At 43.6% G+C, this 20,679-nt stretch overlaps 2 protein-coding genes across 6 annotated transcripts; both read left to right on the top strand.

Moving 5' to 3' along the window:
• Positions 1 to 761: 761 nt before the first annotated feature.
• Positions 762 to 17,624, top strand: si:dkey-119f1.1 (Structural maintenance of chromosomes protein 6-like). Of its 2 annotated transcripts, none has more exons than XM_031581831.2 (28): positions 762 to 960; positions 1,730 to 1,917; positions 2,017 to 2,134; positions 2,535 to 2,640; positions 2,989 to 3,125; positions 3,353 to 3,414; positions 3,524 to 3,604; positions 4,054 to 4,155; positions 4,473 to 4,592; positions 5,543 to 5,641; positions 5,998 to 6,144; positions 6,310 to 6,398; positions 6,763 to 6,927; positions 7,839 to 8,017; positions 8,359 to 8,557; positions 9,549 to 9,663; positions 9,903 to 10,066; positions 10,385 to 10,520; positions 10,619 to 10,699; positions 10,875 to 11,045; positions 11,464 to 11,601; positions 12,852 to 12,997; positions 13,908 to 14,033; positions 14,151 to 14,256; positions 14,706 to 14,858; positions 15,222 to 15,319; positions 15,913 to 17,191; positions 17,431 to 17,624. In XM_031581831.2, the coding sequence occupies exons 2-27, from the start codon at positions 1,774 to 1,776 to the stop codon at positions 16,013 to 16,015; spliced, it is 3,285 nt and encodes a 1,094-aa protein (XP_031437691.1). In that variant the 5' UTR covers positions 762 to 960; positions 1,730 to 1,773; the 3' UTR covers positions 16,016 to 17,191; positions 17,431 to 17,624. The 2 variants fall into 2 exon arrangements, with proteins under 2 accessions (XP_031437691.1, XP_031437690.1); XM_031581830.2 differs by lacking the exon at positions 762 to 960 and adding an exon at positions 982 to 1,088.
• Positions 17,453 to 20,392, top strand: LOC105889802 (uncharacterized protein C1orf115-like). 4 transcript variants are annotated; one of them, XR_006152835.1, is made up of 3 exons: positions 17,745 to 17,864; positions 17,993 to 18,046; positions 19,342 to 19,502. XR_006152835.1 is itself a non-coding variant. In XM_012815730.3 (2 exons), exons 1-2 carry the CDS (start codon positions 17,574 to 17,576, stop codon positions 19,497 to 19,499), a joined length of 429 nt encoding a protein of 142 aa, XP_012671184.2. In that variant the 5' UTR covers positions 17,453 to 17,573; the 3' UTR covers positions 19,500 to 20,392. The 4 variants fall into 4 exon arrangements, 1 of the variants encoding a protein (XP_012671184.2); XR_004165277.2 differs by having other exon boundaries at positions 19,362 to 19,488; XM_012815730.3 differs by lacking the exon at positions 17,993 to 18,046 and having other exon boundaries at positions 17,453 to 17,864; positions 19,362 to 20,392.
• The last annotated feature ends 287 nt before the right edge of the window (positions 20,393 to 20,679 follow it).

Below are 20,679 nucleotides of genomic sequence, written 5' to 3' on the forward strand. Positions count from 1 at the left end.
GCCTCCATATTAAGATATCGCTGCTTAGATAGTCCTCTTCAGATGTAGAATCAATGCAATAAATCAGTGCAATACACAATTTTTTCCGACTTTTTAATAATTAAACGACAGTGTTTGCGTTACCCTTTTACAAACGGTTTAGGACCCACACCCAGAGACACAACCGAATGGAAATAGTGCAATCAACAATTTTGTCAGTTCTTGACTATGGTGACATTGTTTACATGTATGCTGCACCCTCTACCTTAAAACTCCTGGACTCTGTTTACCATAGTGCTATTCGCTTTGTTACAGGAGACGCTTTCAGGACCCACCACTGTAACTTATACAAGAATGTTGGTTGGTCCCCTCTAGCAGACAGGAGGGAAAAACACTGTCTTTTATTTGTTTATAAAGCCTTAGTGGGAAAACTGCCTAATTATCTCATGTCACTTTTAAAATTAAAATCCATCTGTCATAATACACGGTCACAGAGCCTCATCTCCCTTGAAATCCCCCTTACAAAAACTAATATAGGTAAAATAGCTTTTAAGTTCTTTGCTTCCCATAAATGGAACACTATTCAAGTGGAGTTGAAATTAACCAAGTATTTGTCAACCAATTTAAGAGCCTTTTAGATAATAAGGATGTGCCTTAATGCTGTTGTTTTGAATGATTCTCTGATTTAATTTTTTTACTTTATGTTATTTTATTTATTTATTTTTTATGCTTAATTTCTGAGTTGTTTGGTGTGTTTTTTTTATTTTATTTATTTTGTCTGTTTCGTTTTGTTGTGGTTTGTTTATGTATTGTTCTTCTGTACTATGTGGCCTCAATCAGGGCATTGCTGCAAAAGGGCCCTGTGCTCAGTCAATTTCTCCCTGAATAAACAATGATGATGATATGTCTATGCCCACACCAGCCACTCCGTTGACGGACAGTGTGAAGGGAAATCCTCGTTCTCGTTTCCCCTGCTGATTGGTCAGTAAAAAACATGCGTGATGACAGTATTGTTTGACGTTGTCCGCGCGGGAATAGATAGACTCAGCTGGGAAGACCGCTGGATGGGCTCCTAGTGACCGAGTTTCCCACCTCTTAAACTATTTTGTGTACGTGAAATCTGCATTTGAACTTGTTTTACAACATACCGACAAGTGTATTCTAATGAACCTTAGTGTGACAGTGTTTGCGTCTGTATTGTGGAGGACTAAGATTAACCAATGTCAGATAGCTAACGTTACGTTAGCATAACAAATCTCGGCTAGTGCAGTTAGCTAATCGGCAACGTCATAACGTTAGATAGATCTCCAATAAACTAAAACTAGCCGACACAGGACTATGGACTCATACCACTAGTTATACTAAACCTAAGGTTAATTTATGATAGATTTGGTATCTAACAATATATCTAACCCATCCAAGTACACATACGAAGCTGACTGGTTTCCAAGGCAAATTACTCTTATGGCGGGCTTCATGTTATGTACGTAAAGTTATATAGCTGTTAAGTTAACGATTGTTAGCTAACGTTAGCGTCTATATGGAGTTGTAGACAAACGCGACTTTGTTTCTGTGTCGGTGTTGTGTCGGTTTGCTATATATATATACACACCCAGATTCCTCCAGTTGTGACTAATCACCACTGTCAGGGGAGTTTTCCGAAGAAACGAAAGCTAGATAATTGGCAGGAACTGATGTCATAACTACGACTACTGTTGACATGTTAATGTAATGTAACGTTATATCCAAGAATACATCAACTCTCGCCAACTGAGTAAGTTGACGCTGCGTAAGATGTCCAAGCGTAAGAGTGAGTCCACGAGAGAGAGCCAGCACAAAAGGTTGCGGTCTTCTCAGCCAGATGAAGACGACGAGGAAGAGGAATTCGCCTTAACGTTAACTTCACAACCTGAAGCTGATCCGTTGCCCTCAGTCTGCGTAAGTCTATAAATTCAACATCCCTAATTACATTCTTTTGCATGCCATATCTTGTCTCAGTCGACTGTAGTTTAAACGGAATTTGACTTATTTGTTCAGACGGCGGGAGATGTGGGCATCGTAGAAAGCATCACACTGAAGAACTTCATGTGCCACGCACATCTTGGGCCCTTCACGTTCGGACCGAACGTCAACTTTGTAGTCGGGAACAATGGAAGTGCGTGAGGCCTCTCCTTCATTGCCCGTTCTGTTTCTTATTTGTGTCTTGTAACCATCACACGCACCTGTGTCGTGTCACTTGTGAGTTTTAATAGCTGTGAAAGTTAGTTTATTGTGAGTTTGAGTTTGTAGAGTATTCCATCGTGTATCATACTCTATTTGAGTAGGTGAAGAATTTGCGTGTGTTTTAAATGGTTTAGTTGCATCAGTGTTTTGGATGTCAGTGTCTGTCTGTGTGTGTGTGCTTTCCATGTGGGTTCATGAGTGTGCATTTATACATTTCCGTCTGTGTGTGTGTGTTTGCATCTTAGTTTTGAGAGTTATTCTGTGTGTGTGTGTGTGTTTGCATCTTAGTTTTGAGAGTTATTCTGTGTGTGTGTTTGTGTGTGGTTCCTCAGGTGGGAAGAGCGCTGTGCTCACAGCACTGATTGTGGCCCTGGGAGGGAACGCTCAGACCACCAACAGAGGCTCTTCACTTAAATGCTTCGTCAAGGAGGGAGAAAGGTACATAAAACTGTAGGGAAATTGAGTCGACCTGTCTCGGCTAAGGGTTGCTATAGTAGCACAACCACATCCAGTAACAGCCCCAGGCTCTCCCAATCAAAGGCACTAGCTTTTGCATCACTGTGTTTGATCACTGACATGATTTGTCCGTTATGTCGACGGTGGTGAATATGAGTTCATCTTATTGTTTGTTTATGCATGTAGTATGTGTCGTACTCATTTATGCTATTTAGAATGATAAAAATGTGACTCCCATATGTAATATATGTTTCTATGTATACTGTAATAATGTGTGTATTTCTGACTGCATTTGGAGTGTAAGCAACACATTTGCCTCTTTGCTCCCAGCTCTGCTGAAGTGTCCATTACACTGAGAAACAGGGGGAATGATGCCTTTAAGCCACAAGTCTATGGCCAGGCCATCACTTTGGATCTGCGCATCTCCAGCGAAGGTCTCAGGACATATAAACTCCGCAGTAAAACTGGTAAAGACTCACACACACTCCATAAGGACCCCATCAAAGACTTACACTCACACACACTCCATAAGGACCTCTACATGTACAGTTTCTCAACATATTAACACTGCACCGATGGCCAGATTGACCAGACTATACTTGTATGGAGCTTTAGTTACAGAAGATCTCTGAGAAGCATGTCTATGCCAAATTGAACAGAAGTTATGGATTCATTTTTGTTTTGTATATATCAGGTCAGTTGATTTCTTCCAAGAAGGAGGAGCTGATCTCTCTGCTGGATTACTTCAACGTCCAGGTACACTGGGGTGGCCTACCCTTATCAGTGCCATTGTCATCATCTCTGTGTGGTGTGATTGTGTTTCATGTTAACTGATATTTGCTCTCTTGCTGATTGTTGCTTACAGGTGGACAACCCTGTGTCCATTCTAACTCAGGAGATGAGCAAGCACTTCCTACATTCGAAAGGGGAAACAGATAAATACAAGGTAGAGCCTTACTTTTGGCATAGTCTATGATTGGTTGAAAAGTTGGAATGTCATAGAAATGTCACTATGGTCAGTTGCAGTTTGCACTGTGCACTACTATTGCACTATGGTCAGTTGTAAGTCATATGACGCTGTGGCGAACTACATACTGTATACCGCTACTGTCCCCGGATGACAGGATTATTGTTGCCTGTTATTTGTGTTGCTCTGTGAAAGTCATGGTCACTGCTGTATTCAGCAGCCAGTCATCATGCCATTGCATTTGGCGTAAAATCAGTGTATTTACTTAGGTGGTAAATTGTGATCTTATGCAGCACACTGCGGCTGATGATCTTGTTTGCGCTGTAGCTCTTCATGAAGGCCACCCAACCACAGCTGATGATCTTGTTGTGCTGTAGCTCTTCATGAAGGCCACCAAACTGAAGTTGATGATCTTGTTTGTGTTGTAGTTCTTCATGAAGGCCACCCAACTGGAACAGATGAACGAGGACTACGACTACATCATCAAGACCCAGGCGCTGACCCAGAACACAGTGGATCAGCATGAGGAGGCAAGACCCTTATGCAGAAATATCCTTCTTCAGCATCACTCAATCAGAAAGGCACCTGCACGAATAGCACTGAGTGCTGAAATGACTTATTGGTAGCCTTCCACTATTAATCGTATCATTTTTGTATTTTTTTGCATGGGTTTTCTTTGCTTTTGTAACTCCAAGTATTTCACCTCCCGGAGTCTATTCTTGTTTAGCGGCAGCCAATCAGCGTTGTGTCTTTGCCGCTCCCATTTGGCTAAAGACAGCAGGTGACCGGTGTGAAAACAAACACAAACTAAGAGATTGTAACTCCTCTTCTCTGTTCTTCGCCCCAGATTTCGGAAGAGCTGAAGAGAACGCTCAAGGAGAAGGAAGAGAGGTACAAGAGTTTGGCCTCACTTGAGGACATGGACAAGAAGTTAGACGAGCTCAAGAACCAGATGGCCTGGGCGTTGGTGAGTGACTCACTTGAACACACACTCACACAAATGCCCGTGCGTCGTAACAGAGCAGTGTTTGTATGAAGATGTCAGGTCTCATATCCAGTCAGTAAAGGTGTAATTGTAAAGACTGTAAAGGTGTCCTTTCAAATCACACATACATTTCTCTACGTCCCAAAATGTCTTGTAACTGATAGAATTTAGCAGTTATGGCATTAGAAAAGATTCTGTCGTATGTGTGTGTGTTTGTACTATGGCAATGAGGGTCCTGTTCATAATGTGCTTGTTGATCATGTTGAAGACGACCCGTGAAGCTGCCCTTAAGACCGGCAAAATATGTAAACCATAATGGCGTACATATGACCCAGCTTCTCACCGGGCGCCAGGTAGATCAAGAAACACCCCTGCATGGTACATACTGAATGGATGCACCACTTCCAAGGGACATTAAATCACAGTGTAGCACTCACTCTGAAGGAGCTCCGTAACACTGTCAACCATTTCATATCCATGAATGTGTTCAGATGGACTGCCTGAATCTTTGGCAGTTTGGGACATGTGCATAAAATGTGTCTGTGTGTGTGTGGTCTATAGATTTGTGAAAAAAGGCTATTGCATTTTATAACAATTTACAAAGTACTGCTGGGTGTCAGCTCCAATTGGTTGTCTCTTCATCTGGAAATGCAGGTGTCACCTTTACCCTTGAGGTGCACATTATGGACTGACTCTTTGTTTAACCTTGCTGAACCTTTTCAAAAGATATATTTGGATCTTGCCATGATGAGTCAATCCAAACGAATAGTGTGTGTGTGTGTGTGTGTGTGTGTGTGTGTGTGTGTGTGTGTGTGTGTGTGTGTGTGTGTGTGTGTGTGTGTGTGTGTGTGTGTGTGTGTGTGTGTGTGTGTGTGTGTGTGTGTGTGTGTGTGTGTGTGTGTGTGTGTGTGTGTGTGTGTGTGTGTGTGTAGGTAAATGAAATGGAGAAGGAGATGAAGCCTATTGGCGATCGGGTGGAGACTGAAGAAAGGTCAACACCAAAATATAACCAGAAGGTGGACGAGTGGAAGGTACCTTCTATGGAAGACATTTTGTTCCTCTAAATGAAACCCATGACATGTAGCATGGTGGGCACGTGGTGTCCTCTTCTAACACAAAGTGGCTTTCTCTAGCATTGTGCTGAATTTAGTAGGTCCCTGTAGTACTGAAAGGGTTTTGAAATGGACGAATATTAGAAGAAGTGCCCATTTCATGTTAATTGAAAACAACTTTGTAGATGGCGTCATTTACCACCACCCCCCACAGTAGCATTGATGCAGATACCATTTTATAACTTTTGCCCTAAGAACAGCCATCACCAAAAGACGTCTACTCTCACATGAACGCATGGATCAAACTATGCATCTTGTAATGGCCTCCTGTGTAGGCAAAGGTTGAGGAGGCGGAGAGGAAGTACCGTCAGCAGCACGAGCAGCTGGAGCAGGTGACGGAGCGCTTGCAGCAGCTGCAGCCGCAGGGCACCCAGCTCAAAGGTGACATCCAGGAGCGCAGCCGGGCAGTAAAGACTTCAGAAGTGAGAACATGCATGCATGCACACACACACACACACACACACACACACACACACACTTGTGTGTGTCTTGGACACCAGAGAGAGACACCGCTCCAGACCCACAAAGGCATTAATGTTTTGCAGTGTATTTGCCTTTCTTACATCTTTGTAACCTTCTCTCTTAAGGCCAGCTACCACAAGCTGAAGACCAACCAGCGTGACTTGGAGAAGGACAGGGAGCAGCTCACCAAGCGCATAAATGAGCTCAAACTCAGGTGAGCGGATGACCTCCGGTGTGTAAGGATCATCAGATGTGACGTGTGTGTGTGTGTGTGTGTGTGTGTGTGGCTGGGGGCAGTCAGGTGGGCGCTTGACAGGTTATTGGTAGTCACCATGGACGGACAAGACTAGACCTAAAAGCAGGAAATGTCAACCTCTAAGCAGAACTGCTTTTGGCACTGGAAACTAGTGCAAGTTCATCATAGGTGGACCCTCCACGACTCGCTTCATTTTGTTAATGGCTGATCTCTAAAATAAACAAAACATATTAAAATGTTGAATTGAAAGCCTTTATTGTCATTTTTGGAAATGTGTCTAATAATTGTTGGTTTGTGAATGCGCACACTTTTGTGTCTTCAGCATCAGCCAGGCATCTGCTGCGGACAGCCAGGCCTCTGCGGCGCGCATCGCGGGGCTGCAGCTGGAGCTGGAGGACCTGGGGCACCGCGACTCCACCCTGGCCCAGCAGCTGGACCAGTTCCAGCAGGCCATCACCACCGCCAAGGACAACCTAGACAAGATGAGGTCAGTGTTTGAACTGGCGCAGACTCAGGCCGTGGGATGAAGTGTTCTGATGGCCAGTAGTGTAGGATGGCTGCCGTGTTTAGTGGCTGCTGTGGCGGTAGTGATAACTGTGAGCCCCAGCCGTGGGTGTGGGTGATGGGAACAGATGTTTGAGGTCAAGTCATCAATCAAACTTTGTTAATATTGGCAGTTGCCTTTTTGCTTTGGCAGCTCCCAATGTTATTTTGTGGACCAGGAAAAGCCTGGCTAAAGGTGTGGCACTTATTGTTGAACTGTTTACAATGGTGTCCACAGGGGATTATAAAAATAAAACAAAATCACGCTGCTAAGAGTGACCTTTAAAATATTCCAAAACAGTTTTTTCCCCATCTCCCTCCATCTTCCCACATCCTACTTTCTCTGCCTCCTTCTGTGCATTTCTTTTTCCCCTCTATCTGTCCCCCTCTGGCTTCCATCCATCCATCCATCTGTGTCTCATACATGTTCCTCAGTCCACCTATGTACAATCATCACTCACTGCTGCTCATTTCTTATTGGGTGTTTTTGTGTGCTCCTCCAACTCTGTTCTTCCACCTCACATTCAGTTGTGACCCTTTGCTCCTGTCCTTTGTCTTGGCTTCCTGTGCGCGTCTAGCCACTGTTTTTTTTGTTTGTTTTTGTTTTTGTTTGTTTGTTTTTTTCGTCTTCTTGATTTCTTGGTCGCGATGTTTGGATCTGTTGTTAATGCTGATTACTCCCAGTATCAACCAATTCCATCTACCTTGATTACCATCTATCTACCTGGTGCAGTCAGATGGAGAATCACATTTATAGTTCATCCACCAGACACTTTTATCCAAAGCATCTGTAGTAACGGTTAGGCATGTTTCTATGTGTAACTCCCTTCCTGTGGCTGTTCTGGTGTCTCTCAGACGCGAAGAGCAGGACCTCCAGCGCTCCTGTCAGTCCAAGGAGCAGAGCCTGCGTCAGATGGAAGCCGGCCGGTCCAATCGCATCCGGCGCTTTGGGGAGCACATGCCTGCTCTGCTCAACGCCATCGACGAGGCCTACAGCAAGGGAATGTTCCAGAAGAAACCTGTCGGGCCACTGGGTCAGAACACACACACACTCACATATACACACACACACACACACACACACACACACACACACACACACACACACACACTTAGAAGCAAACAGACTTAGAAGCAAACATACACACAGACTTAGAAGCACAGGCACTCATACACACACACACAGACACACACACACACACATACACTTAGAAGCAAACACACACACACAGACTTAGAAGCACAGACACATACACACAGACTTAGAAGCATACACACATACACACATTCACACATTCACACATACACATACATACACAGAAGCAAACACAATGTCGATTTCAGACTATGCTATAATAACGTTGTTGTGCTGTAGGTTACTGTATCCGTCTGAAGGACTCATCTCTGGCTCTGGCTGTTGAGAGCTGTCTGAAGAGTTTGATGATGGCCTTCTGCTGTGATAACCATAGAGATGAGCGCCACCTACAGGCACTCACAATGAGATACTTAAAGGACAAGAGACCCACCATCATAGTCAGCCAATTCAGCGATGCACCCTACAACATCACCCAAAGGTCTGTACTTGCACCATTCTCTCTCACACACACACACACACACACACACACACACACACACACACACACACACACTTACTAACGGTGGGGTGCCCACGGCACGCGTTATCTTGCTGCTCTCATTGGGATAGAATGGATGCGATTTGCTGCATACTGAGGAAAAAATCGTGTTAGCTGCCTGCAAAAAGTTGGGCATTCTTTAACTTTATGCAAATGAGAGCGATGTGCTGCATGCTGAGAGCCAATCAGTTCGGCGTGTGTGTGATTTGGAGGCCAACGTAGCTCATAGGGGCGGGAGTAATCAAAAATATCGAAACAAGATGGCGGAGTCTCGGGACTCTTGTTACTGGGAAATATTTTATGTGAATAAAGGTTATCTACACGACTTGTTATACGTCTAATCAACTCGGTTTGTTGTTTATATGCTACACGAATGCTGTGAGGTCAAACAGAATATTGTAGGTCTTGAACTGAAGCTCTCGACTATTACTGTTAGCTTGCCGCTAACACTTTAACCGAAAACCTATTGGAAACACATAGTCGCTAGCTAGTTAGCTTCTAAATAAGTTACATACAACGTTTTCGTGATTTAACTGGCTGATATATATGAATTAGATAGAATAAATTAACAAATTATGAATCAAATGAATCAGCCCATGACTGACTGCCGCAACATCTATCATTATTTTTTGGGGAGTTCACAAGCTAATGTGCTACATTAGCGCAGCACTGCACCTGAACTTGCTTCTTGAACTTTGCTACAGCCAGTGATTTTTCTGTCCAGGCCCCCCAGGCGACTTTACGCATGCGATTTAACGCATGTAATTTGTGCCGTGGACACCCACCGTAATGAACGTTTGCTTGCTTATCAAACATGCATCCATTGTCTTTCTCGCATGCGCACACACTCCAGTTCCAACTTGGTCTTCTCTTGTGTCCATCTTCTCTGGAGTAAATGACTGCCTACTTTACCTTTGACCTCTGCTTCTAGGGCTGTCAATCACCCAGAGTACCCCAGTGTGCTGCAGGCCCTGGAGATTGACGACCCGAACGTGGCCAACTGTCTGATCGACATGAGGGGGATCGAGACCGTACTGATCATTAAGGTGTGTGTGTGTGCTACTAAGACACTTTATGTTATGGCTTATTGTGACTTTTTACTTATTTGAAGTCAAAGACTTTTTGTGTTAGATATTGTTTATTGGATAATGTTTGTACCCTGTTGTTTCTGACTTAAAGCCATATGGATGTGAAAGTGTGAAAGTAATTAATTGTGTAATTTTTGAAAAAACATAATGTGTATATCCATATGTTTTCGTGTCTGTTTGAATGAATGTGTGTGTAGAACAAAGCGGACGCCAGAAGGGTGATGCAGCAGAGCCGACCGCCCCAGAACTGCAGGGAGGCCTTCACTGGGACGGGGGACCAGGTGTTCACCAACCGATACTACTCCAACGACTCACACTCCAGGGCACTGTTCCTCAGCGGAGACGTGGAGGAAGAGATCAGGTGTGTTTGTGTTGTGTGTGTTTTTGTGTTTGTGTGTGTGTGTGGTATTTATGTAAACTTTTGACTTAGTCAACGCTGTATTGTTAGCATTATTATCTTAATTATCCTTCAACACACATTGTCTGATAAACATTTTGGTGATTATTTCCCCCCACAACATTGTTAATGACAGGATTTGTGGGAACGTTTTCCAGGTGAAATTGAGGAGTCACTGTCACTCACAGACCCAAACATTTCCTCTGGCTGTCCTGAAGATCTGTGTGTGCTACCTTCTTACCTTTGGGTATCTAATTTTGGAACTTTCTTTTCTACATACAGGCATCTGAAGGCGGCCCTTGACAACCAGCAAGAGAATCTGTCACGTCTCCATCAGCACAAGCAGACTCAGGACTCCCAGGTCCAGCAGAACAACGCCCTGCTCAAGACCACCTACGAGGAACGCACCAAAGTCAAGGTTCATCTTTCACCTTCGACCCTTCATCTCAAATGCTCATCAGCACTGACTGACTGTGTGTGTGTGTGTGTGTTGTACTAATGAGTACTCTTTTACAGAGCCAGTCCAGGAGGTTGCAGCAGGAGATCAGTGAACTGCAAAATGTTGAGGAACCTCAATCTGAGGACCTGGTGCCACTGGTTTGTAACCAACATACATGCTTATGCACACCCTCACAATCGCATGCTTATGCACACCCTCACAATCGCATGCAAACGAAAGATTCCAATCTTTCCAAAGAAAGATTCCAACCTCCAAAGAGGAGGTTCTTCTTCCTCTAATGGTTCTGAAGCTGAAAACTGCCATGACTTGTAGGAGGACGAGTTGGAGGAGATCAGGGAGAAGCTGTCCATGTCCGACCAGATGTGTGCGGAAGCAAAGGAGAAGCTGACGCAGCTACTCAGCGCCGCAGCGGAGGCGGACCAGAACTACCGGCAACACCGGGAACTCATCAGCAGCGCCGCAGAGGAGGCCGAGCCAATCAGGGTACGGGGCCACTACAGGCAAAGCCTGCTGGGAAGGGAGGTCCTGGGAGGAGGAATGCTCTGGTTGATATAGAACACTTTCATTCTGTCCATACTGATGTGTAGGGGTGTGTGTGCACTATTTGTCCCTGTGTGTGTGTGTGTGTGTGTGTTTGCGTGCATATGTGTATCCTTATGTGCTTGTAAATCTATTTGTCCACGTGTGTGTGTGTGTGTGTGTGTGTGTGTGTGTGCTCATGCGCGTGCGTGCATCTGTTTTTATCATTATGTACTTGGAAATCTTTTTGTCCGTGTGTGTGTGTGTGTGTGTGTGTGTGTGTGTGTGTGTGTGTGTGTGTGTGTGCATATGTGTATCCATATGTGCTTGTAAATCTATCTGTCCCTGTGTGTGTGTGTGTCTGTGCGTGTGCATATTGAAGGAGGAGCTGAGCAAATGGGATCAGGAGGTGGAGAAGTCTAAGCACCACAGGAAGCACTATGAGGAGAAGCTCAAAGCCCACATCAACAACATCCAGGCCCTGAAAAACAACCTAAAACAGAAAGAGCGGGAACTCACGGTACTTTCTCAGAGTAGTATACACATAAGCACTCCCTCATACCTCATCCCTGCACACATACTGGCATACAGCACTTATATGCCGGCTTTAGAGTGTGAGGCTGCAAGGGAGTCACGCATTTACCTGTTACCTTACAAGTGCCTACCACACTGGGCTCCTCGACAACAGTGGCATTCCAACTGCAATGACTAATATAGTGGCAATAAATACACATGAAAGTGTATGTAGTTAAATAAATGGACATGCAAGCATGCACAAATTAAATGCAACACAGAGTCCAATAACAGAAGTGTTGTGAAAGGGAATGTGTATTTATACACAGCGTACATTTTTGGAATTTTGTTCATGATGACTAGCTTGTCAATTGTTTTAGGTTTCTAAGGGCTATCCTCTTGGAAACCTGTACTGAATTGGGTCCGGCTTTAGGGTGTGAGGCTGCAAGGGAGTCACGAATGTACCTGTTCCCTTGCAAGTGCCTACCATACTGGGCTCCATGACAACAGGGGCATTCCAACTGCAATGACTAATATAGTGTCAAGGTGGCCTGGATCAAGTCATGATTCCTTTATCGGTTCCTTTAAGGTGACGGGGTACGTGATGGTTGGCTTTTTTGGACACTATGAATTTGTTCTATGTAGAAGTTATTTTCATATTGTTCAACTGCCCATTAAGACGCCGTAGTTATCTGGTTAAAGACATGGCTGCTAAACTGACTGAGGATTATATCATGCGGCTCTCTGACCCCACCTCTCTGACGACCCCACCTCATTTACTGCCACAACTCTTTTTTTTTTTTGTACTCTTTCTTTCTTGTTGTTAATGACATATTGCCAACATTTAAATGCTACTGATAAGATCACTTTTCGCCATTAGCTGAAATTTTCTGAGCCTTTGAAATGCTTTTGTCTCAATCTGAACAGGGCGGTGGCCTTTTAATTACAATGAACAAAATTATAGGAGAATCATTTTAACAAAAAATAAAGAAATATAGCAAAAAAATATTACAATGAGTGAAATGGAAGGAGTTCTTGTTGTGCAAAGAAAAGGTGCGTGGAGTCTTGCACACAGTTTCATACATACGTATGCAGCCCTCGATAACTCTACACAAGGCTTTGTCCATGAGGCCCCTAGGCTACTGTGAAGTTGCCATGGAGGGAAGTTAAAATGTTGCTTAGAAGCAGATTAACGTGTGGGCGTGTGTGCGTGTGCGTGTGTGCGTGTGTGCGTGCGTGCGTGTGTGCGTGCATCAGGAGTCCATAGCAAAGGCCTCAGAGATTTGTCCAGAGCGTCTGGAGATAAGGAGGACAGCGAAGAGCCTGGACCTGGAGATCACGCGCATGCGGACCATCATCAACACCCAGCAGCAGCAGCAGGGGGACCGAGAGCTCATCATCAGGTCTGTAGCTCCCCCCTCCTCCCCTCTTCATACTCTTGCACTCCCCCCTCCTCCCCTCTTCATACTCCTGCACTCCCCCCTCCTCCCCTCTTCATACTCCTGCACTCCCCCCTCCTCCCCTCTTCATACTCTTGCACTCCCCCCTCCTCCCCCCTACTCTCCTCCTCATACTCCTGCACTCCCCCCTCCTCCCCTCTCCTCTCCTCTCCTCCCCCTCCTCCCCTCTTCATACTCCTGCACTCCCCTCTCCTCTCCTCTCCTGTCTCTCCTCTTCATAGTGCTGCACTCCCCTCTCCTCTCCTCTACTACACTCTCCTCTCCTCTCCTCTCCTCTTGCCTCCTCTCCTCTCCTCTCCATACTCCTGCAGCTCCCCTCCCTTGTCCTCTCCTCCTCTCCTCGCCTGTCTCTCCTATTCATACTCCTGCACTCCCCTCTCCTCTCCTGTCCTGTCCTCTCCTCTCCTCTCCTCTCCTCTCCATACTCCTGCAGCTCCCCTCCCTTGTCCTCTCCTCCTCTCCTCGCCTGTCTCTCCTATTCATACTCCTGCACTCCCCTCTCCTCTCCTGTCCTGTCCTGTCCTCTCCTCTCCTCTCCTCTCCTCTCCTCTCCTCTCCATACTCCTGCAGCTCTCCTCCCCTGTCCTCTCCTCCTTTCCTCTCCTGTCTCTCCTCTCCATACTCCTGCAGCTCTCCTCCCCTGTCCTCTCCTCCTTTCCTCCCCTGTCTTATCCATACTCCTGCACTGTCTCCTCTGTTTGTTCTCGTCTCCTCTGACCTCATTTCTTCTCTTCTCTAGTCTCCTCTCTTTTCTGACTGGTTTTCCTCTGGATTTCTTCTCTCTTGGTCTCTTCTTGTGTCCTTTGAAATCTTCGTGTCTCCTTACTTTTGTGTGTTGTTCTCGTGTTCTCAGGCAATATCAGGAAGCCTTACAGAAGTACAACACTACTCTCAGGGAAGTGAAAACCCTTAAAAAGTTCATCGAGGTGATCACAGAACTCATCCAAAAAAGGCAGAGAGCTTATGCCAAGCTGAGAGGGTGAGAACACCCCCGCCAAACTTGGGCATTCATGATGGTGCAGAATCAGACCTATTGGTGTTTCGGTTTATTTGGGTTACCTGCATGCTCTCCAACATGTTCTCTCCCTCCGTCTAGTTTCTACTCCCTGCGCTGCAAGTACTACTTTGACATGACCCTGGCTCAGAGAGGATATACTGGCCATATGAACTTCGACCACAAAAATAAAACGCTCTCCATAGTTGTAAGTCCACCGTGGGTCTTTCGAGCATGTCTAACCTAAGCCACACGTACCCATTTATCAGTTACATATCCCATTCAGTTGGGCCAATAATGCCACCCACTTATGCCACCCAGCTTCAACCATTTCTATCCATCTTGATTTCCATCTATCTACCTGTTGCAGTCAGATGGAGAATCACATTTATAGTTCATCCACCAGACACTTTTATCCAAAGCATCTGTAATAACGGATACACATTTTTATATGTATAACTCCCTGGGTACTGAACCTATGACCCTGGTGTTACCACTCGACTTGTTGACTACAATGTACTGTTGTTGTAATGGGCCTGTTAATCTGTGATTCAAAGGTTCTTTCTGGTCAAAGACATGGAGTGGCTTCATGAAATGCATTTTTTCTTTCTTTGTGTCTGTATCTATTTCTTTGCATCTGCCTGTTCGGCCCCTCAGGTCCAACCTGGAGGCAAGAATAAGGCGTCTCTGACGGACATGCGTTCTCTCTCGGGGGGCGAGCGCTCCTTCTCCACCGTCTGCTTCGTCCTCTCGCTCTGGTCCATCACAGAGTCACCCTTCCGCGCCCTGGACGAGTTTGACGTCTACATGGTATACTGTTACATCCCGAGTTCACTCTCGTTTCATACTCTATGGTCTATGCACTGTCACTCTTACAGTCTACACGCTGTTAATGCAAAATGCCAACATTTATCTCGTACATGAGCAGCTAAAGGGTCCGTTACCCTTTGGAGCGTTTAGGAATGCACTCTTTATGAATGCAGATGGCATGGCTGTGTATACCACTCACTCGGACCACAATAAATCAGTCAAGATCTCTTATTCCTGTTTGTGAGACTCCCTCTTTAGAATATAAAATCACAGTTTCTCCAGAGACGGTAAAAAACACTGAAATTTAAGTTACCCTACAGTGAGTGTGGGAATTTGACTGACCGGTATCTGTCTCTGCTGTAGGACATGGTCAACCGGAGGATCTCCATGGACATGTTCCTGAAAGTGGCTTCCAGTCAGCGCTACAGACAGTTCATCTTCCTCACGCCCCAGAGCATGAGGTGAGTGTCCATGTTCCTTGTTATTGTTCCCATTGCTGAGGCAGGAGTGTCCATGTTCCTCGTTATTGTTCCCATTGCTGAGGCAGGAGTGTCCATGTTCCTCGTTATTGTTCCCATTGCTGAGGCAGGAGTGTCCATGTTCCTCGTTATTGTTCCCTGCGCTGAGGCAGGAGTGTCCAGCCTCTGTTCTTTCATTTCATTTAAATCCCAGTCAGTGAATATTAGGATCAACCATGTTAGATCTAAAGCCAGCAGTTGGTGTACTGGGATGCCCTGAAACAATAATCGGGGGGGGGGGATACAATTCTTTGAAAATCTTTGTTGAACATTGAAAAAGCCCAGGAGCTTCATCCAAATGTCCAAGTAGCCCCTAACTTGGGTCATCCTGGTATGATTCTCCCCCTGCAGATGTCAATTTAAGTCCCATTCACATCTTGGCTTTGTTTTATAATCCTGAGCCCTAACCCGTAATCTGCCCTAATCTAATCTGTCCTGACCTGTGCCATGCTGTGTTGAAATACATTTGCTCTGCACTTTAACTTGAATTTCTATTCTCCCGTCACCTGACTGAACTGCTGTCCCTCCTCATCCAGTTCCCTCCCGGCCAATAACCTGATCCGCATCTTGCGTCTGAGTGACCCCGACCGCAACCAGACCATCCTTCCCTTCGGCCAGCGCAACTACCCCGATGACTAGACCTGAGGATAGGGTACCTCGCGTCCCCCATCTTTTTTGTTTTGTTTTTGTTCTTTTTTGTTTACTTGTTTAAATGTATTATTTAGGAAAAGATGAAGCACCTAGACTTTTTTGATACGTGGTGTGGTTAAAAAAAAGTTATTTTAGTTAAATAATTAATTTTGTAAGTTTTGTACATAATTCAAATGTGTAACCTAAATGTATAAGATAATTAAAACAAGTTGAAAAATATGTCCTTGTGTGTTTGGATGTGAGAGAAAGGCTCACATTGTCTGATCTTTTGTGTTCTGTAATTTTGCTAATCGTCAATCTGAGCAAACTTTTCTTGAGCAAAGAATTTCCATGACCTCCATATAGATAAGATATCAAGTAATGAGTGAAATGTACCTCTTTATCATGTTATACCAGTCAGCTGGTACCGAAAGCCAAGTCTGAACTTCAAAGTGTTACTGCATATTCACATAATACTTCCAGAACACTGTGCATACAAAGTGTGGTTATGAGTCATGGAATAATTATTGACGATATGATATATGGATGGAAGCAGAAGGTGTGGAGATGACTTGTGTCCATGAAAATATTGATGCCAGCATTTGCACACTGAGTATATTTTCATGACACCAGCGCAACAGTAACGGTCAAAACAGTTAAGGCAATGTGCAACCTCATAGAGCTGTACTGTACAAACTATATGTAGTAATGTTGATTTAACCATTTATTTGTGTCGCTGCTCTTCCTGTTTATATAGTACTCTACAGGTGTATGTGTATAATGCACTTTGGTGATCGTATGGTTATCTGCTGGTATGCACTTTGAAAGACCACTCTTGTGTTGTGCGTCACTCGGGTAAATGAGCAATGTCTAAATGACAGATCCCACATATTAAGTTTTGCCTTACAACCATCTTAACAACCAGTGGCGGTTCTACACGGAGGGCTGGGGTGGCCCGTGGCCCCGTATACATGTCCCTGGCCACCCCGTGCTGACCAAATACAAAAATTATGAATGTATTATGATTTTGCACCCGAGCGCCAAAAGCGGAACTAATGCGACGCAACGTTTTACTAACAAATCTTCAACTAGTTTTGTCACCGAGCTTCACTGCCAACTGATATAACAACCAGTGATGTGACATTTGTAGGCTACATAGGGAGGTTACTGCCTACTTTTGAAAAGGTTAAAACTGTTAATAAGCAGTCTGATTTGAGTAGCCTCCTGCTTAATAGGATTTTTCCTATTTAATTATTACGTTATTGCAGTTGTAATACTTTAGTTAAAGAAATGGTGGTTACGAATAAAGTCGTTTATTTCTATGTTCATAACTTTTTATCTTTGTAATGTAATAATTAATATAGTAACTGTTTAAAGATCTACCTATCCGAAAGGAATGTCCTAAATACGATTTTTGTCTATAGATTTCACTGGGTGCCTCTGTGTTCACACCTGACTTGTCCAGCCCAATCAACTAACGGCAGTTTCCTGACTACTGAAGTCTTCTCAGGAGTAAATAGTATCTGGATGGGGCCAGCGCGACAGCATCGCTTGTCTGACCAAGGCCATGAAACCAAAAGTCCTTTATTTAGATATACCAAGATTATTTGGAAATGCAGAGGCATCGGCAACCATTCGCGAGAGCCAAGGACCGTCGTATCGCCGGCAGGTTGATTCTGAAACCCCCGGCTTGGAGGACAGTCACAAGAGCGAGAAAGCGGAGAAAGGTTCTCGTGAAGTTCACTTCGCTATTTTGGCTAAGAAATACGAGCCTTTGACTGAGGAGGACGAAGCCAGTCCGCGAAAAAAAGAGGAGAGGAAGATCAAAAAGAAAGAGAAAATCAAAAAGTACAGAAAGGTAGGCTGTAGTGGGGTTTTGTGTTTAAAAACTGTACACTTAAAATATGTTCAAAAATGGTTTTAATCGCGGACGTAAACTGGAGCCAGAATCTTACTGCAGCTATTACAATACCTGTTTATTTTCAGATATTTAATTTGCAAAATATCTGCAATCCATGAAACATTGTAAAATTGGTTAAGGTAAGTAAATGGCATTTTGTATTTTCTTAAATCAACTATAAATTGAGTGCTAATTTTAATGTGACCCTACATTCCTAACCTCTTTCAGATCAATCTTTTGAATCTGTATAATCATTTTTAAAGATATCCTTCTGAAAGCCCACATCATTTCCCCGCCATAGTAGCATGCAAATTCAGTCATTACAAATAGCAAAATCAGTGTCTGTGTGTGCTTATTGATAATGGAATCATATTAATCAATATCCAGAACTCTCCCAATTCTGCTTGTTATAAGACAACTGCATATATAGGTCTAATGTGTACACAGGTAAGATGCCAAATTGCAAGTGCTGTACAGAGTGACACTGTTTATTAACAAAGGATTAGGAGTTTGAAGAGGCTCTTAAAATGTAAAAGACCAGAGGTTAAAAACAACAAAACGATTTGCATTTGCGTAGGATGTGATAATGTTATTATGTTTGTGTTGAAATAGAAGTTATCCATTTCAAGAAATGTTTTAAAACAAATTGGTCTCTGCTATGAAGCAAAGCACAATTTTTTCTATCATAGTATAAGATGGCAGAATCTAATTTCTAGCTACTTAAGTCAAAACACATTTAGAATTAACTTCTTAGTCTCAATCTCGGTCTTGGCGATAATCAGGTGAATTAATGATGAGTGAAGAACATTAACACAATTATATGAAGTTTGGTCAACAAAAGTCACTTCTTGGTAAGTGTGGTCTTCACGTGGCATCTGGGCACTTTGTAGAGTAGTAAAGAGGTGTTGATTATTATTTACAGGAACAACGAAATGGTAGATTTCTGATACTATGTGTTTGGAAAACACGTCAAGGACTTTGCATTGTTTTCCGTCTTTATCTTCTGTAGCCTTCAGCACCTCTGTTCTTTGGAAGTGTATAGCCTTTTCAAGATGCACAGTCACATTTTAAGATAAGATGGAGAAACCAGGTCATTGGGTGTGTGTGTGTGTGTGTGTGTGTGTGTGTGTGTGGTACCACTCATCACAATTCCATCTCACTCCAGGAGTTACACCGTCTTCCTGCTCAAGGAAAGCTATGCACAATAGCCAAAGCACAAAGTTGTTTATTTTCGTATGAAACAGGAAAGAACCTGGCCAGGGGTCAAGTTATAGGCCTTTGTCTAGGCAGGATATTTTCTGAAAGTTAATTTGCTTAGATGAAATGTATTTTCTATTTTTAGAGCACTTGGACTATGGGGACCTGCAGTACTTAAGCAGATTTATTGTAACTATACAATGTTAAAAGGATTGACTAATTGTTTGATTGTGTTCAGTCATTGTGCTTGTGTTTCAGAATGTCAGAAAGGCCTTGAGCTACTCCTGGAAATGTCTGCTATTCGGCCTTCAGAACCTGTCTGTTGGACTCTCCACTCCCCTCTCAGCAGCTCCTCACATCGTCCCAGAGTTCCACCAGGGCAGGGCAAGAAGCTAAGACCTGGGACCTTAAAAGAATATTACATAAAGGACTGACTTTCATACATTTCTTGTAATGGACCAAAAACCTTTAGAACAGTCATAACCAGTCCCAGACGCAAGTTAGCCAAAACCAGAGAAGCAAGCTGATTAGTGTCTGGCTTGTCAGAAAGCGCATTTTTCATGTTAGTCACGCTTGTCACGCTTGTCAGAGAGCACGACTCATATTGAGCTGCAACTCATAATGATTAAGTCACTCATTACTAATATGTTACTCTTTACTAATACATGTATAGAGGGAGGCACTGACTATTCTTGCATAGAGGACATTTGGGTTTTGTATAGAATGTACATGCTAAATAGAGATTGTGATTGTGGGTCTGATAAGAGCAGGAGGGAGAAGGAACACAAATCAATATGGTCATTAATCTAAAATAAAAGTTTTTTTATTATAGATCAATGTGTTCGATTGATGTTAGTTGTGAAGTGAAGTTTTGCCATTGGATGTTGCCATCTAGAATGTGGTAAATGACACCATTTACTACCGACTTGAGGAAATAGCTACGTAGTTAGAGAAAGAGAGTGATTGTAAGTCAATGTTTAAAGGCATTTGAGGAAGTAAATTGAAAATATGCTTTGGGGAAGGTAAAGAATGAGAGAAGAGGGTAGGAGTGCAGGCAGTTGGAAAGAAAGAAATCAGAGCTATAGAGTAATCGCTTTCTACAATAACTGTCTAGAGAGGAGCAGGAAATGGGGACTGGACAACCATCACCATCAAGGTTACAGAGCTTTTGTTGACCTGCTCATGCGCTGAAATCTGTTATTGTTTGTTTGTGTGCTGAAATGTGATGAAGAATAATGAATTGTATTGTGAAAGAATCTTTAATAAAGGCACATTAATACTTTCTGAAATATTTTGTTTGTCTGAATATATAGACTGACTTCAGACATGTTGCATGCAGCGAATCAATAAAAAGGACAACACTTCCACAACTACAACAGACAAATCAAGCTTTGAGCGGAAGTATCTAATAGATGCATAAAGTAGGCTCCATCTGCCAGTATTTATAACCCCTCATGATAGTCATTGATCACCCCACTACAAATGGCCTGCTTGTGTTGACCTTTGACCAGCAGATGTCGTTAAGACCAGAGAATTTCTGGTAAGACACTAATGAGAGACAAAGAACAGGCAATAG

The sequence above is a fragment of the Clupea harengus genome, chromosome 15 (genome assembly GCF_900700415.2).
Source record: "Clupea harengus chromosome 15, Ch_v2.0.2, whole genome shotgun sequence".
NCBI classification, from domain to species: domain Eukaryota; kingdom Metazoa; phylum Chordata; class Actinopteri; order Clupeiformes; family Clupeidae; genus Clupea; species Clupea harengus.